Source organism: Esox lucius, chromosome 12 (assembly GCF_011004845.1).
Source record: "Esox lucius isolate fEsoLuc1 chromosome 12, fEsoLuc1.pri, whole genome shotgun sequence".
Lineage (NCBI taxonomy): Eukaryota > Metazoa > Chordata > Actinopteri > Esociformes > Esocidae > Esox > Esox lucius.
Window position 1 is genome coordinate 12,760,303 of NC_047580.1, and position 18,648 is coordinate 12,778,950.

At 41.9% G+C, this 18,648-nt stretch overlaps 1 protein-coding gene across 4 annotated transcripts in view; it reads right to left on the reverse strand.

Annotated features, from left to right (window-relative positions):
• Window positions 1–745: 745 nt before the first annotated feature.
• Window positions 746–18,648, reverse strand: part of si:ch211-117c9.5 (sodium- and chloride-dependent creatine transporter 1) — a 29,332-nt gene continuing 11,429 nt past the window's right edge. Inside the window, exons 5-14 of one of the 4 annotated variants that reach the window (XM_013136454.4) lie at window positions 18,470–18,602; window positions 15,748–15,882; window positions 15,519–15,622; window positions 11,633–11,757; window positions 10,500–10,612; window positions 7,130–7,270; window positions 6,797–6,899; window positions 5,261–5,361; window positions 4,786–4,956; window positions 746–3,893 (exon numbers count right to left, since the gene is read on the reverse strand). In XM_013136454.4, the coding sequence (XP_012991908.2) occupies window positions 3,762–3,893; window positions 4,786–4,956; window positions 5,261–5,361; window positions 6,797–6,899; window positions 7,130–7,270; window positions 10,500–10,612; window positions 11,633–11,757; window positions 15,519–15,622; window positions 15,748–15,882; window positions 18,470–18,602 (1,258 nt within the window). In that variant the 3' untranslated portion in view covers window positions 746–3,761. Of the gene's footprint in view, window positions 3,894–4,785; window positions 4,957–5,260; window positions 5,362–5,476; window positions 5,793–6,327; window positions 6,380–6,796; window positions 6,900–7,129; window positions 7,271–10,499; window positions 10,613–11,632; window positions 11,758–15,518; window positions 15,623–15,747; window positions 15,883–18,469; window positions 18,603–18,648 lie in introns of those variants that run through there. The other 3 variants (XR_004576610.1, XM_020051655.3, XM_020051656.3) reach the window with 3 other exon arrangements.

Consider the following 18,648-nt stretch of genomic DNA (forward strand, 5'->3'; position numbering starts at 1 on the left):
CAAATTTTGGCCAGGGCCAATGGAACAAAAGCATTTTGCATTTGCAAAATATGCTGTGGTTCCCTTTGTGTTATTTCCTGCAAATCAGTTCTTCCACACTTTGCCACCTTCATTGAGGCCAAACCAAATAAATTAGTTTGTCTTGAAAATACGCTAATACGGATAATGCTGATGCACCTTTGACATTTGAAATGCTTCTTGACCTGCATGATTTTACCTTCATTCTAGCCAAGTTGAAGTCTATGTTAAAGGTTTCCCAGCAGAAGTTTTGTAAATGCTGCAGTTGTGACCATAGTGGTTGTGCCATACATGTGCAACTTGATGTATGGTGGACACTGTGTAACCTGTCCAGTTTGATTTCCATCCCAGTGAAAGCCAACAGATATGGGATAGGTCTGGAAGTCAGGATACTTCTGCCAAGGGTGTCGGGGGTGCCATCTATTGTAAGGAGAATATGCCATACTTTATTTTAAATAAATCCTTGCCTAAACAGTTTGAGCTTCGGGTTGTAAAAGTCAAACCCTCTAGGATAACTCACTCTGGCTGCCTGTTATATATTCCCATCGGCTCCTCGCTGAGCTCTGACCATCCTGGGTCATTGCCCCAAACCAGTCCTCTGAGGTTTTCATATTGACTGACTTAAATTAGAAAATGCTCAGTTCCTCTCCTGACTACAGCTGGATTCCCTAAATCCTTATTTCCCAACTGGTTGGTGGTGAGAGGGTCAAAGTGTTGCAGGCAAAGGAATGCTTATAATCAACAACTTTTATTTTGAAGGGATGCTGCTACATACAGTACACATTGAAGATATACAGTACATGGGTCTCAAGTGACTAGTGATGGGCAATTCAAGTATTTTTGTTGAGCCTGGTGTTGCAACCTGGTCTTTCAGCTCTGTTCACCTGAATGGCTCATTTGGGTCCCAAACAACTCTTTGTTTAAAATGCTTAAAAAGAACCCCAAAGCAATGGAACATTTTCAAATCTCCAATGTAAAGGATAAATTGCTAGAATTCTTGTAGAGCGTGGAATGCATATTGAAATAGATTACATCTTACCTGTCCTAATTATTAGATTGTTTTTTTACTGACCATACCCTCCTTGAAAATACATGTGGGAAACTAAAATGTAGTTCAAAAGCAGTTCAAAAAAAGTTGTTCATCGTGAATGACCCATCACTAGATGTAACATAGGACAGCCAGGTCCATTCCTTAACACAGGCGTAAATAACCAACGTGAAACAATAACTCTGTAAATGTAAAAAAATTAAATGTTCTTTGATAAGTACACATTACAACATTTTAGGGAAGTTTATGCACCATGTATTAAGGAATTTTCACAATGACACAAACACTTGTGTGATGTGTTACATTTATTACTGTAAAGTACAAGCTGAGTCAGCAACTCAGCCAGTCATAGTAATTTCATTCATTTGGTCAAACACCTTTTCTTCATTTATGTATTTTCAAGCTTTCGTAGATTACTTTATTCTATCCACTGCATAAGCTTCCTATAGACAGCTGTAGATCTGCAAGGGTTCTGTAAAGTGCTCTTCTAATTCGTATTCTTTTCCATTACTGGGTCTGTAAAAATGTTATCCATTAAGTCATCTGCTCTCGGTCTCACAGGAGTCAAAGGGAGTTTTTCCTTTTGTTTTGTCTTTCCGTAGCCAGCTAATACTGGGCAAAACCAGCTGCACTGGTTCTGAATTCAAAGGAACATTAAATTATAAATTGAACATGTCAATAGTTGATTTCATCACTAACATAAAACTTGTGATGCCCAGGCTGAGCAACACTGATCTGAAGTCAAGTTAACCTTGACCTTCATGCTAAAAGCAAACTACATTTTATTGATTTACGTGCAGTAATCAAACATTTTGCTTTCTAAATTTTAAACAGTTGGGTCTATCAACTCAGGAATAAAAACATATTAAGAGGACATTCTCAGCTCCTAAACATATTGCATAACTGTGCAGTTTTACTTGACTAAGAACTGTGTTTACCAAAACAAACATTATGTAAGTAAACATTGCTTAAACGTCACTGCTAAAGACATCAAATAAATTATGTAGGAAATCGGTTATCCTAATATATAAAGGATTGTACGAATAGCAGCTATTCACAATGTTATGACAGACATCACAGCAACTGGTTCCAATCAGTGCCGAAAAGAGTCTGAAGTATGTGAAATACCATGTTAATTCTCTCTAAGACAATGTATATTTCATCATCAATAAGATATTTTCCTAAGAAATACTTGATTTGGGGTAGGACTCTCTATATTGCAAAACCTAGTTACCTGCTGTACTGTCATGTCATACCTGTCATGTCATGTCGCCTGGTCCCAGATCAGATCTAATGCAGCATGAACAGTACACAAGTTGCCCAATAATTCCCCCACCCTCCCCCTTGGTAATCAGATCAGCTCTGTAACATATCTCAGATAGATTGGACGTGATTGGTCAAAATACCATATTATTGGAAAAAGAAATTGGCGGAGAACATAGCCTAAAGTGATCCACTGGTGTAAGATGTTGCCTCCCATGCATCGCTAAGGAATGAGTCTTAATTTATTCAGCAAAACTATACTTCCCCACTGTTTCTATCAAATGAAAGCCTTGATCAGAGACCAGTAGACCAGGCTTTGACTGTTCACTTTCATTAGAACCATCAGAGATGTTTGATATAAGATGATTTGTTATTGTCATGGTGAAATGTTAATGTTCAAATACATGATGAAAAATGTTCTTTGGATATGTAAACATGAAACAAACTGATGAGTAGAGGCTATGTTAATAAAGAGACTAAAACATAGTGTTTCCATCATGTCTTTTATTGCTTCTTTCTTGGCTTGGCATTAAGACACATTGCTCTCTCCCTCCCCTTTTCTCTCATTCTTCATCGGTAGGCTTCTCTCTCAGAAATACTGATCACAATCATCCCCCCAATATTAACACTGATTCATTGACTCACACAATACTCAGGACACTTAGTTACACTGGAAGTGGTGGTGTTTTTTGTTAGATTTTTCATCATGTTTTTTGTTGTTGCATTTTACAGAGGGATGTTTTATTGGGAGTTCGAACAGGTGAGGGAGAATGAAAATGGCAGTCAGGCGAAAGGTGGAGTTTAGAGTCAAATGCAGGGGCGGACAGAAAACAGCAAGGTATCTCTCGCACACAGTCGCAAACACGACGCTCACGCGCACCCAGACCAACTGAAACACTCAAGTTCGCTTGTATACACACACACACCCACACGCACGGGTCGGTCTGCAGCACTGAACGGCCCCACAGAATCCATGACACGAGGAGGGAAGACGAACACATTCACACACAGGACACGGGGAAAGGGGAGAGACACAGAGGCAGCAGGGAAATGACATGGGGGCTTGGTGGCAAGATACTGCAGCTGTGTTGGACTTTACAACACCATCACAAAACGAGACAGAACAAGACGGCACTGAGGCACTGAGCAGAGGAGGGTGAGAGACAGGAAGAGCAGGATGAGAGGAGTAAAGAGATAGAGGGAATTGAAGGGAAAGCCCTGTCTGTATTTGTCCAATCTTCTCTTTGGTCCACTGGGCATTTTAGTGTTCGTGTGTGCGCGTGCGGGTGATTGGTTTCCCGGGGTGGCCTGCCTGTGCATTTCTGGCTGGGCCAGGGCAGGGTGTTTGTGTGTGATTAAGGGCATGAGTGTGTGTTGAGGACAGAGGGCTCTGAGTGGGCGGGGACTGGGAGGGGCTGTGGGGCTCGGGTGGTCAGATGACACTCTCAAACAGCAAGGTGTTCTTGGTCTGACCATTAGGGGGCAGCAGTTTGGCCTCGGACTCGGGAGCCAGGTACTCCATGTGGTGTCGACCCCACACTGGGGTGGTCAGGTGCTGCCAGCGCTACGGAGGGGGAGAGAGTGGGAGAGAGAGAGAGAGAGAGAGAGTGAGGGAGTATAGCAGAGAAGTAGGAAGGGAGAGAGGAAGGGGGACAGAAGGAGGGACAGGAAGAGACAGAAGAAGCGAAAGTAAGCCAGAGGAAGAAAGCAAGAGAGGGAGGAGGGAGAGAGAGGATAAAATATCACTGAATGAAATGAGTCTGGCATGGAGAGACCGACGTGACAGAGTGAAAGCATTCATAGAGACACAGAGACATACCACTAGTGCAGGGCAGGAGCTAACAAGGGGAACACGGAGTTAACGTAGCGTTCAGATTCAGAGTTTCACACATTTACTGACATGCCACAAAATCAGACACGACCAGCTGTATGTATGTACTGTATGTATGTTGCTGTCAAGACAACTCAGAAACTCAGAACCTCAAAATTAAAGTGTTTGTGTGTTTTTTTTTACCGAAACTCAAACGTGAACCGGGAAAAGGTCAGAGTTTCCGAGTTGTCTCGAAAAGCAGCGATAGCCAGAATAGCATGTTACAGATTAGTGAGCAGGGTCATGACCAAGGAGAAGTCAGGAGGTATGCAACTAGGGAACGTTCCTCCTCTGACACACACAATACTCCCACACCTCTGCGTGTGGGAAGCGTTAGGCCAGTCTCTCTCTCTCACACACACACAGACAGACACAGACACACACACAGACACACACACACACAGACACACACACAGACACACACACACAGACACACACACACACACACACACACAGACACACAGACACACAGACACACAGACACACACAGACACACACAGACACACAGACACACAGACACACACAGACACACACAGACACACACAGACACACACAGACACACACAGACACACACAGACAGCGGTACCTCTGAGAAGGATCCCTTGCAGCGTAGTAGTTTGTAGAGGACAGTGACGGGGATGCAGAGCATGGAGGCCAGGGCCAGACCCCAGCCCAGCGCCTCCCCCCACCAAGGGTATGTGTACACCGAGTTATATGTCAGGGGCTTGTAGTTCACCACGTGGAACAGGAACACTCCCTGCACACACACACACACACACACACACACACACACACATAACCACACACACACACACACACACACACACACACAGACAGACACACACAGACACACACACACACGCACAGAACCACAATTGACAGTAGTTGATTTAAAAGACTTAATCCCAAAGCCATAGCAATTAATCAGTGAAGAACAGCGCCAATTTTCTGGTATTCCAAAGGCCCTCAGATATGCTAAATCGACGTAAATGTAGTTTGTTGCTCTGGAGGTAGTTGTGTGTGTGTTTATGTTTGTGTGTGCACATGCAGGTTCAACTCACCACGCAAACAAGGGGTGTGACATAGGACCAGCACCACTTCATGTAGGGCATGGGCCGGTAGCCAATCATACGAGCCACATCATCCATGAAGCGATCTGCACCTGGGAGAGGAAGAGACAGAAAGAGGTTTGGACAGACGGAGGGACAAAGGGCAGAGACAGAGAAATGGGAAGTGGAGATAGAGCGAAAGACAGAAAGAGACAGGAAAGAGGGACATCTGGAAGATATGTGTGAGGGGGGAGGGATAGCAGGGGAGACAGTCAAAGAAGGAAGGGAGAACACGGTATAGTGTGATCTTAAGACGTAATTGGGTGCCAGTGTTTTTGCATCTCACCTCCATGCCAAACAGTCTGTCTGTTCTGGGTCCCCTGCATGGCTTGTTGTCTGGCAAGACGTGGACAAGCTGGCTGAGGCAGAAGCAGAGCAGACTGGGCCGGACCTCGCTAACAATCTGTTACTAACGCTTTAGAGCACAGCGCACGTATTTCATACCCTCCCTCCATTCAGTCTCACTAGGCCAGGGGTTCTCAACCTAGGGATGTGTCCAGAATATAGGGCTTCATTTGAGTAAGAAATGTGCAACTGTCGCTATCAATTGATCTATTGTTTGTATTAAATTGATATGTTATCTAAACGTTTATAACACATTAACAGCAGAATAACACTCTGGGGAAATCAGGTCTATTATTATGACATAGCCTTCCCTAAATACCATAAGTATTGGTACACTGTCAAATTGGAGCAAATGACCTTCATAACACTAAAACATTCCTAGGTCCCCTCAACATCAAAAGGTTGTGGGGTCCTGGTGCATGTTTGCGAACCCCTGCTCTAGGCTGATAAGCATTGTATTTGTGTAGAAGCCAAGACACACACACCCACACATACATATTTGATGAATTTCTATCTTCGTGGGGACCCAAAACATTACTCCCATTCAAAATCCTATCTTCCCTAAGTCGAACTCCAAAAACATTACAACAATCCAAAACATAACCCAAACCAAAACCACTGAGCCTAATTCTAATCCCAATTGTAATGTTTTTCATCCACATGGTAAAATATACCTTGTTTTACCATGGTTACATGGATTCTTTTGTCCACACTGGGATAGAAAACCTGCATAGACACAAAGAAACCGTCCACCCACCAACTCACATTCTTCATCTCCACAATTACTGATGCACTCAGAAGTGACCCATGTGTTGGTCTTACACACTATACATACAGTATGACTCAAATGTTTGGACAATTCTGTATACAAAACCATCTGTTACTTTTGTTTTTATCAATATATATAATTATTAGGGCTCTCACTAATTCTGTTGATTATTCTGATGATTAGCCAGGTTACACAGATTAGAAAAATACCATTGAATATGTTGGATGTAAGTATGACCATAACTATAAAGGGTATTTAGAAACCCTGCCACAACCCTGGCATTGCAAGCGCCACGCTCTTACCAGGTTCTTATGAAGTGAGCTACACGGGACATACACCTGCCGCAAACACACACATGCACACGCTACCCTTACCATAGACCCAGGCCACGACCACACACTCCCAGAAGGCCTGCCAGAGCAGAGTCATCCCACTGGCAGAGTAGTAGTCAAACAGCTGAAACACATACATCCCTCCCTGAGAGTGAGAGAGAAAGAGAGAGAGAGAGAGAGAGGGAGAGAGAGGGAGAGAGAGATAGAGCATGGATTTTGAAAGAGTTGGGTGGAGAGCCAGAAAAGAAAGTGTGGAAAGATTGAGCATGAGTTGGGTTTTACAGTAACCTAATAATGACTGAATCATTTCCTTTTGTTCTTTTCTCAGTCCACCTCCTCTTCTCAATTATTTTTTAAACTCCCCCTGACCCTTACCTCTGTTACCATGGAGAGGTCAATGAAGAAGCAGGTGATGCAGCATATCGCCACGACAACCTCACGGCGCAGCCGGCCTGCTATAGATTTGGGTGGAACCATGTCCATGACCCCTGTGACAAAGCCCTCGACCCCGACAAACTGACAGAGAGAAGAATAACCAGTGTTTAGTTCAATAGTGAATTCCTTTAATACGGATACCAGTCACTTATAAAGCAGGTGGGGAGCTTGGGAACATGCAGGTTTTTTAACCTTCTTGATATCTGAGTCCAGGACATAAGCCCTTTTCTTCTGGTTCTGATGCTGGTTGTAGGTTTGGCCACAAGCTAAAACATGAATTAATCTGCTGCTGTCTTGACACATGCTGCTGGTCCTAATGTGTGACGGTCACTATCAATTGATCCTTCTTTAAAATAGGATCAAGTCTGTCATCTAAATTATCTGAACAAAACATTTGGTAGCGGAATAACACTTTGGGAAATCATGTCTATAGTTTTTATTAGTAGTAGTAGTGAACAGTCTGAGTGTTGTTACAATTGCAGGAAAATGTCAAAACGATTAAGTCCCATATCAAACTAAATCAACTTGTTGGTGTAATGCAGACAAACTCAATAAAGAATGAATGCTCTTTGAATGCAAGCAGCATTAAGCGAGTTTCAGCATTCAGCATTGCGCTTAGGGTTAGGGTTAGCACCATATGTCAATAGATGCACCAAATGCCACATGGATATTTTTTCCTGTCCAATGGTGCCCCAATGGGTAAAAATGTACCATTGTTCATGTATTATAGAAGTTATCCCTAACCCTGAGCATGTGTGCCAAATGTAATTACACTGAGTGAGACAGATCAAGATATCATCATGTAGCCGTTATAGCGTCACTATGTTGCCAAACTGAATCTCTTAACAATTTTTTGATTAATTTGCCCTGGTCATTTAGTCAGTCAAATGCTTTATGTGTACGTGTTTATCTATCTACTGCTTCATTAGTGATAAATTATACAGTACACAGTATGAAGAAAAGGCAGCATTGTCACTGCCCATTTCATTAACCTGTCGTAGGCATTTGATACTGATAATTTATTATTAATTAAAGGGTTGTTTGAAATCAGCCTGGATGGGGCAGCATGGAATTTGTTTGAAAACTACCAGACTGGACACGTATGTTTCCACTGATGGTGTTACATGAGTTTGCCTTCATATTTCAACAGGCAATTTATTTTTTATTATCTTGAAAAACAAAATGGTAGATAATGTTGTGTATTCTACTGCCTCTTCTAACCCTAACCCTGCCTCTTCAGCTTTGCTCCTGAAACCCTATAAATATATTTTTCTAGATGTAAAAAGGGGTCCAACCTTCTATTTCAGAATGGAGGCCAGTGTGTTCCTGTCTCAGAGCTCTATGTGCAATTCCTTGAAACCCATGGCTTGGCTTCTGCTCGGACATACACTGTCAACCATGGGACCTTATATAGACAGTTGTGTGCCTTTCCAAATCATGTCTATTCTAATGAATTTCCCACAGATGGACTCTAATGAAGTTGTAGAAACATGTCAAGGAAGATCAATACAAACAGGATGCACCTGAGCTCAATTCTGAGTGTCATAGTGAAAGGTCTGTATATTTACGTAAATGTGCAATTTCTGCCTATTATTCTAAAAACCTGTTTTTGCCAGACCGTGTATGCAGAGCTGGGCCAAGAAGAGCGAATATCTCTTACTGAACGAATGAGTGATTGAGTGAGTGAGTGTGTGACGGACTGATTGACTGACAGACTGTCTGAATAGCCCTTGTTAAATAGTGTAGTGGCTAGAGACGCAGACTGCCATGCAAGAGACCCGTGTTCGAGCCTCACCGAAGTCCAAACTAATTATGCATTAGGATTTGTTCAGGATAGACAAAAACTTTGCTGGCTACAGCCTTTACTAGTCACATCATAGTGAGCCTTTGCAGTTAAATTGGGACTATTTCTGGTGGATTTCCGAAGCATGCATCCATATGTGGTAACACACCGTGGACCACAACCCCTTGGGCAGTAAAAGAGGAGGGGTTTCCACGATTCTCTCGTCTTGTCACTTGACAAAAAAGTCAGTTATTCATCACTTATATTGATAGCTACTGTATCAATGTCATTCACGGATGAAAGAAAAATGAATGTTGTTGTGCCATGAAATGAAATAGCTTTGGCAGTGTAAAGTTCATCTTCAGTCTCACTAGCAATCGCTCAATTCTTATGACTATTCCAAGTAGTAAGTTAGTAGATACTAGTAAGCCTATTGCTGGCTAATAAGCTGTTAAAACGGCCAGTGGCAAAAGCTACAGCTCATAGATGCTATATGTGGTGGATGTAAACTTAATAAGAAACATTAGTCAGTTTAACACAATGCTTAATGGAGTCTAGTGAAATATTCAAACTTGGCGTGATATTAATCTGTGACAAAATACCAACACTTGGCACGTATGGCTTAGTTAAGAGGTTAGAGACACAGCCTGTCACATGGGAGACCCCTGTTTGAATCCAGTGAGGGCAACAATATTCATCCCTACTAATCACGGGCTGGCCGAACGGGCTTGCCTGGTTCCTTTGCTTGTTCTTTATGGGGTATTGTGTGTAGATTTTTTTAAATGTAATACATTTTCATTAAGGCTGTAACATAACAAAATTCAGAAAAAGTGAAGGGGACTGAGTGCATTTCAGAATGCACTCTAGGTAAAACTTAGTACACGTTGGGCACAAAATGACTAAAATGCTCTAAGCGTCTATACCTAGAACGGTACCCACATTAATCGTGTTCCTGGTCTTCAGTATATAGGCAGCTAAATAAACAAGTTGTATTTTGAATATAAGTTAATTGAGAAGCTGGGAATACGTTTACCAGAGGAGGCTACGACTGTACCAGAGGAGGCTACGACTGTACCAGAGGAGGCTACGACTGTACCAGAGGAGGCTACGACTGTACCAGAGGAGGCTACGACTGTACCAGAGGGGTTTCCTACGATTGTTCTCCCTGCTTGCATTGATGTACATATTTGTGTAATGACTGGACTCACTAATTATTTATTCATAATCTGTCACTATATTTTGGATTGTCATTGATTAAAGAAAAATTACTAAATTCAGCTCTTGCTTTCATGGATTGTTTACATGAATGGTCATGAGAAAGAAAGAAATCGAGGAGATGGAGAGAAAGGAATTAGCAGAAGGTATGGACAGATGTTCTCGGTGAGGGACACAGAGGCTCATTGACTGCCTCTCTGCTAGTGGAACAATGGCTACAGGCCCTAAGATTAAGGCAGGTGGATTACTTAGACAAATACACTCAAACGTCACCACAGGGTCATGTGTTAGTGTGTCCATGTTGTCCCATACCTGGCTATCCAGGCCCAGTATTAGCAGCATGAAGAAGAAAAGTGCTGCCCAGAGTGGAGCCATTGGCATCAGCGTCACGGCTTTGGGGTAGGCTATGAAAGCCAGACCCGGACCTGGAGGAAGACACAATAGGAAGGAGAGAGTGGGCAGGGTTAGTGTTGAACAGGGAAACCGATCAGGTAGCTGGTTCTATAGAAGTATTCCAAGAGCACCTAAAACCTCTGAACAGGGTCGCCAGTCATTTGTTTTTGGTTTTCAGATAGCACAGGTCGCTTACTGTATGCCTTACAGTAAAAACATATCCCAAACTATCAGTTAGAAGTACAGCACTAGCTTTACTCTCATATTTGTCATGTCCATCCTTGTGTTGCTGGTAGTCAGGAAATGTTTTCTGACTAACTAGCTAGCTGTGTTAAAATTGCTATTGCTCTAGAAAGCTTTTTACTGTAGAGGCAAAAGATAGGCAACTAGTTATTAAGATGATAAATCATGTATAATAGTGCCTAATCCCATATTACCTGCTAACACAGCCACATTCTTTGCTACAGGAGATAGCTAAAGTTAGTTAAAGGGCAAGCATGTCCATTCATTAGATTCATGTATAATGTTAATCCTAGCTACAGCGGCCATGAAGCTAACTTGGTGGAAGCATTTTGTGTTGTGTGCATTATATCTCGACACCTAGCTAACTACCAGCTACCATCTAAAATCCTTTTCATGTGACTGGCTAATTTAAAAAGCTGCAAAGGGATGCATGTCACTGGCAAACGTGGTTTTTTAATTATTTTTGGCAGTACTTTTGTCTACCCACTCATACTCTCCGATCGGCTTATCTCGGAGGGCGAATCGATTTTACATGTTTAATCAGCACGACTCTTCTGTATGTACTTCGCCTCATCATCGGTAGTGGCAGCAGGGCTTCGCCAATCCCACCAAGCCGCCAGCGAGCAATTTGAATGGTAGATGAACGGCCGACAGACATTCGAGGTGGTCTGTTCTGGCCCTTAGTCAGCATTCTGACACACACCAAATGGGGAAGAGAGGTTAGAGGGGAAGGGAAACTGATTTGTCAGGTCATACAATTAGTGGGACGAAGAACAGGTGTAGGCAACTTTAGAAAAGTCTGTTCTCACCACTCTCTGCCACCTTGCTGATGTCGACCCCCTGTTCTGCAGCCATGAAGCCCAGCACCGAGAACACCACAAATCCAGCAAAGAAACTGGTCCCACTATTGATCATGGCCAGAACAAATGCATCTCTGTAGAGAGTAAGACAGAAACAGATAGAGAAAGGTCATAGCCGGGGCACAGCTATATTTGACATGACCCTGTAGTGGCTGAGGGATAGAAAGATCATCTTGTCGGCTTGTGAGAAGAAGCATCAACGTTTTGTTTAACGAACCAGAACATTAACACACACACTTACAAACCCACTTAAATACTACAAAACAACAACAAGCCTAATTTGAGTCATGCATGAATAAAATAGGAGTTTTTAATAGTTTTTTTGGATCATAGAAAATATAAGTTTTTCCTTAGAGTGAAGTCAGTTTTTTGGGGAGGGAATTGAAAATGATTGCAATAACAGGTTGACCAAATAAAAATCCAACATGGGTATAGACTAAAATAAATCAAAGTAGGTGATCTAGTAAGAGGAGGAAGAGAAAAAGAGAAAGGTGGGGTTATAGTCAGCTAAAAGCTGCTGGTGTAAATTCGTGACGGCCTCTACAGCCACAAGGGAAAATGAACTTTTTCAAAAAACTGGCACATCTGATGGGCTGCAGGGAGAGAGTGAGAGAGTGCCCTTAACACATTCAACACTACTACAGTAAGTAATGAGTCTGTACACAGATCACTGCACTGATACTGTACTGTACACAGATCAATGGTTTTTATTTAGGTGTTCTTCACATGATGCTGCATTGATGCAGAGGTCGTGGGACTGGGAGAGATTCACTAGAGATCTGATGGATTCGATAAATAGCCAGACCACCTCAGTGTCCCCATACCTCTTCTACCTATCCAATGCTATTAAATCTGCAACGCCCTCGCCTCAGCACAGATTGTGGCGAGCGCTCCCACTGGTAAGCCAAATATAGATTATTTATTTGTTTTATTCTGTTGTTTTTTATACTGTCAAACTGCAAATTCAGTAGTACCAAAAAGCTCCACTGTCCCCTGATTAAGAGCCAGCTACACACCATGTGTGTATACAATAACATGACCTGCATACTTAAGCTGGTTAACGGTTCTGCTGCCTTACGTAACAACAATAAAATGCAACAATCCAAACAGTCATGTTCAGAAGGCTTTTGGAATAATGATCAGAGTAAATAAGACAAAAAACTATCAGTTGTGGATAGACAGCACACTAGAGAGTCAAATGGATGACTACTTGATTATACAGTTAGTCTAACATAATATTTTCCCATTGACTGAGTTTACCATCACAGACTGCCATAGCAATATTTACTGCCATAGTATCTGGTTTTATTCACTGCCATAGCCTCTGGTTTTATTCACTGCCATAGCCTCTGGTTTTATTCACTGCCATAGCCTCTGGTTTTATTCACTGCCATAGCCTCTGGTTCTATTCACTGCCATAGCCACTGGTTCTATTCACTGCCATAGCCACTGGTTCTATTCACTGCCATAGCCTCTGGTTCTATTCACTGCCATAGCCTCTGGTTCTATTCACTGCCATAGCCTCTGGTTCTATTTACTGCCATAACCTCAGGAAACCATTATTTACTGCCACAGCCTCTGGTTCTATTTACTGCCACAGCCTCTGGTTCTATTTACTGCCACAGCCTCTGGTTCTATTTACTGCCACAGCCTCTGGTTCTATTTACTGCCACAGCCTCTGGTTCTATTTACTGCCACAGCCTCTGGTTCTATTTACTGCCACAGCCTCTGGTTCTATTTACTGCCACAGCCTCTGGTTCTATTTACTGCCACAGCCTCTGGTTCTATTTACTGCCACAGCCTCTGGTTCTATTTACTGCCACAGCCTCTGGTTCTATTTACTGCTATAGCTTCAAGGAACCAATATTTACTGCCATAGCTCCAGGAAACCATAGTCATAGTCTGGGTTTTTCATAATTGACAGCTTGACAGCACCCAAGTAAGTGACAGAATAACTTCCCTTATTCCTTTTGTGTTGTATTGATTGTTGCACCAATGGCCAGAACAGATTCCTTGTTTATTGTGAAACTTACTTGGCAAAAAAAACGTTATGATTCTGACTACAGTTGATCGCAAGCAACTGGTATAAGTAGCCTAACTCATATTAAAAGTTAATCAGTAAATAGTAATAAGGTAGAAGCCCCTTCTGAAGGTAGATGCAATTTTCACATGCTCCACCATAAACTGTCAAAGGAAACCAAGTAGTAGACACTAATCAACACAGCCCTTATTTGACCAAAGAACCTAACACATTATTTTTCCATTAATTTCCAATATGTTGACCCAATCTGTCTGCGTAGTTCACAGGTTCTGTCACTCCATGTATAGCCAGCTGCTAATGTGGCTTCTTTAAACTTTTCACAGAAACCTTCATACATCTATGAATTAGGCTTAACTGGCAGGTACATTATGAGTAAGCATGATTTTGATCTCTTATCTATACATTATGGGAGCAGCATTTAGCCTCATATTTAGCCAACATTTGCCACACATGTTCATTGCTAGACCAGCAATTAAAAGGACCATATGCACTTTTACCTTACACTAAAAACATTCTTCCTGAACCTCCCAAAAAGGGTTGTGATTCTGATGTCATTATAATCATGGACAGAGAACATTCAATTTGAATTTGAAACACAAAAAATATCCAAAACAACAAAAATTAAACAAAGACAACTATGTTGGAAAACTGTAAACACATTTCTTAAAAAAACTAACATTTTGTAGGGCTCCATTTCAGGTTATTTATTAACATATTAATTATTAATATTGTGTTAATAAACAGCCCGAATAAGTGTACAATATTTATTCAATTAAAACGAAGCCTGGCCCTCTGCCCAAAAGGTTTGAATGACCAACTTTGTCAATTGGCTTAATCTGTTAGTGTACAATAACATGCATTCATGAGCAATTAACACAAGAAACAAGATCCAGGAAAAGGTAACGTACTGCAGTAACAAGATACATCCCAACTTGTATTTAAATAAAACAATTACATAAATGTTAGCTTTGTGTATTAATGTTTAACTCAGACTGTAGGTAAGCAGTCAGTTTCATGAGAATCACCCATGTAACATTTCCAACTGGTCTAAAAAAGAAAACAGTTTATTAATACCCTGATATGGAAAGAGCAATTGAAAGGATATTTTTACTACTTCCGTGATATGGACATTCCACTACATCCTTGCCAAGAGACTTAAAACTATTAAAAGGTCCAGAAAGTCCAGATATTTTGGAAAGGGGGTTGTTTACATTTTAGCGTCTGTTTTAGCTAAACAAATGCTAGCAGCCACTCAGCCCAGATGTCCTGTACTACTGGGGCAAACCCTACTTAGGAACTGACTCATAGGGTTTTTAGAGCAGCAGTTACCCAAACTGTCCTCAGGGATCGGCAGATGTTTCGAAATTTTTGTTGTAGTCCTGAACTAGCACATCTGATTCACCTAATCAAGGGAGTGATAATCACTTCACAATTAAATCAGGGGTTCTAGCTTTGGAAAAGTTAAAATGCATGGAATGTCTGCCAGTCTCCAAGGAGAGGTTTGAGAACTCCTAATTTAAAGGGTTTCCAAAATCTCTCCGCAAGCCCCAGGCCTCTAGGCTTGAAGTCATAGTTGTAACCCTAAATGGCCCGACCCGATTTACTAAGCAGCTTAATGATTAGTTCAGTAATTGAGTCAGGTGTACCAGTTGAGGGTTAAAACAAACATTGGGAAACGTCTGGGAGTAGGACCTAAGGAGAGTGTTGGAAACCCATAACTTGGACATAAATGGAAGTTCGAAAAGCAGCATTGAATGGTTTTTAAAGTCCAGCTGGGTTTCTAGTCATACTCACTGGTAGCAGTTGTTGTGGAAGCGGTTGTAGCTGCCCAGAGCGGTTAAAGCACCCAGACCAATGGCATAGGAGAAGAATATTTGAGTGCCAGCGTCGATCCATACCTAGGAACACAACATGAATAATTACTGAAGTTGAACCAAGGCAACAATCCTTTCTTTGGATAGTATTTTGCAACACCTATGTACAGGCCAACCCATACCATTTGTACGTACTGTTGACATCATACCTGTGCTTCTCCGAGTTTGGACCAGTCTGGTTTCAGGTAGTACACGATCCCATCCAGCGCTCCTGGTAAGGTTACGCCATGGGCCAACATAACCACCAGGACCAGGTAGGGGAACAGAGCTGTGAAGTACACTACCTACAGGGAAGGGAACAAAGCTGTACCTGAAGCACATGCAAATTTAAAACCAGATTTTGCCTCTGAGAAGCTTTGCTTAGAAAGCAATTTCCCACTATGTGGTGGTTACCTCGTGCTTTGAGCCTTCTAACTGTGATTAATAAAGTTGGAGGAAAAAAGGAACATATTTGCCTTGATCTGCTGAGACCCCCCCCCATCCTGTCGCCTCGAACACACGCAGAGGGGAAAGTTACTAATCGGCTTAAGTAGCCGGCTCAATTACCCTCCTTGCCTGAACTCTGCTCTACGAGCTTTTGCTATCACTGTAGAAAATATAGGGACATATACAGGGACCCACAGACACATAATTATACATACATAAACAGCGTTAAGTAGCATGCCTACACCCATGTACTTGCAGCCAGACACGGCTCTAATGTGGATATTCTTTGACATATGGATGGGGAAAAGGCCTGTTGCAAATTCTGACTGTTTGTGTGTTGCTGTGGGGACCCCTGGGAGGGAATTCATTAAAGTTACAGTGGTAATCCAGTGTGATGGTGAACTGTGAAAGGCACATTGCTGTACGGTTGTCAACCCGTTCAGCAAACAAGTTTGCCTTTAGACAAATATACCAATGAAGGGGTCAAACACACACTAGGCGTTTTTCCATTCCCACTTATTTGTTGATGAATAGTCTAAGGGAGAATGGTCATTTAGGCGTGGGTGTATGTGTGATTAAGTGTCAGATCTTATGCGTGTCAGTCTAGACATTATGAGCCGTACTAAAGCTGCTTTGGGATCGGAGAGCAAAGTGCAGACGGGACAAAGCTGTAAAGCAACCTCATATTTTGTGCACGAGAACACTGATATTTCCCAGCAAACGTCAAAATTGCAAAATTGGCACAATGTGGGCCTAACGTAGGCTAAAAACCATTGCCCCAGATCAACTGCCAGAATTGTGCCGAGGAGCCTTTAGTCATAGGCTGCACCAAGGCACTGGTCACATCCAACCCACACTGTGACAAATGAAAACGTTTTCCCAGTAATAATGCCCACATTGGTATGGTGTGGACAGGTTAACACATCCGACACCACAGCCCAATCATGTTGGCTGGTGGCACCAAGGGAAGCCCTCGCTCAGCCTGAAAATAGCCTAACCTTCCTGGACCTGATGCCTGTATCAAATGGTTCGGCAACCTGCAGCTCTTGAACCAGCTCAACTGCTATTACAGATCCCCTCAAAAAGAACCAAAACGACATACAGTATATCATACATAAAATTAAAGTATAGTAGATTAAATAATGAAAGAAAAATGCCATAAAAAATGAACCAGAAACTTTCTAAAATTGCAGCCTAGCTCGAAATCAACCATTATAAAATCATTGAAAGGGCACATTTATGCAGTTTGGGCCATGCAATAAACAAACTTGGACCATGCAGAGGGCTTGGAGCGCCAGTCAGGTCTGTCAGGTTTGGTTGGTTTTTTAGCACACCTCTTTCCGAGAATGAAAGATGGTTCACATAAGAAAACAAAATAATTAATTAATTTGAAGGAATTAAAAAAACAATTATGTTGCACTGGTGCCTATACCAGGGAATTGCTTTATAATATGTTCGTACAATGTTAGGTCGCCGTTTAATTGAGATGAATTAAGTTGTTGGAGTCAATAACAGATTTTTTTTTACTTTTATTTAATTATGAAAGAAAAGAAACAACTAGTTGTTTTCACTTAAAGCGGCATAATAGATATTGATTACAAAAAATAAATGTATTTGCATTGTAATAAATCTCTTTCACTATTTACGAACTATATTTGCGAAGCGTATTTTATTCATCCCTGGATTTAAATCTCTGTTTTAATCCTAGAGTAACATCAGCATAGTTAGCCTAATGTCCTTTCACAGGGTTTGATTCTCACTTCCCCAGACAGCTGCTTAAATCAGTCCTTTGCTCTATGATCCACATTTTGTTGTAAATTTGTTCTGACTGCTGTCTATGATGGTTACTATCAGATAGTGATGCTGCTTGATAAAGGCCACAATTTCTCACTCAACATTATATTTGCTGTAGTTTTATTTTCTATTTCTTTTCTAGTCATAAAGGAAGTCAACTCAAGTTCAAGCAGTCATACATTCATAATAGTGAAACTTTTATCTTATCACATGCCCTTATTTCAATGTTTTTGAGACTTTATCATGATATTTCTGTTGGCCTGGCCCGTGTTGGCCTGGCCCGTGTTGGCCTGGCCCGTGTTGGCCTGGCCCGTGTTGGCCTGGCCCGTGTTGGCCTGGCCCGTGTTGGCCTGGCCCGTGTTGGCCTGGCCCGTGTTGGCCTGGCTTATTTGTAGCTGATGTCGGACTACCATGTGCCTTCACAATCAGGACAATAGGTTCATGTTTCCTAGTTCCACTCTCATTCATGTTGCCAGCACCATATTTTGTATCTTTACTCTGTTAGTCTCATAAAAAAACAAAGACAGCCTTCCCTAAACCATTTATTTGCTGAAAGAAAACTTGTATTGTATCTAATGTTGAGTTAAGCAAAACAAGTAAAAGTAAATATACACAAAGCCATACACAATACGCCCACACACTTTGACTGACCTTGCCTGTGCCTTTGACACCCTTCCAGATGCAGAAGTAAACTATGACCCAGGTGGCGATCAGACAGAGGACCATGTGAGAGCTGATGTCACCAGCCTCATCCAGACCACCAGAGAGACGCAGCACCTTACGCCTGATGCAGGGAGAGCGAAACAGAGAAAGAGGGACATATGGAAGAG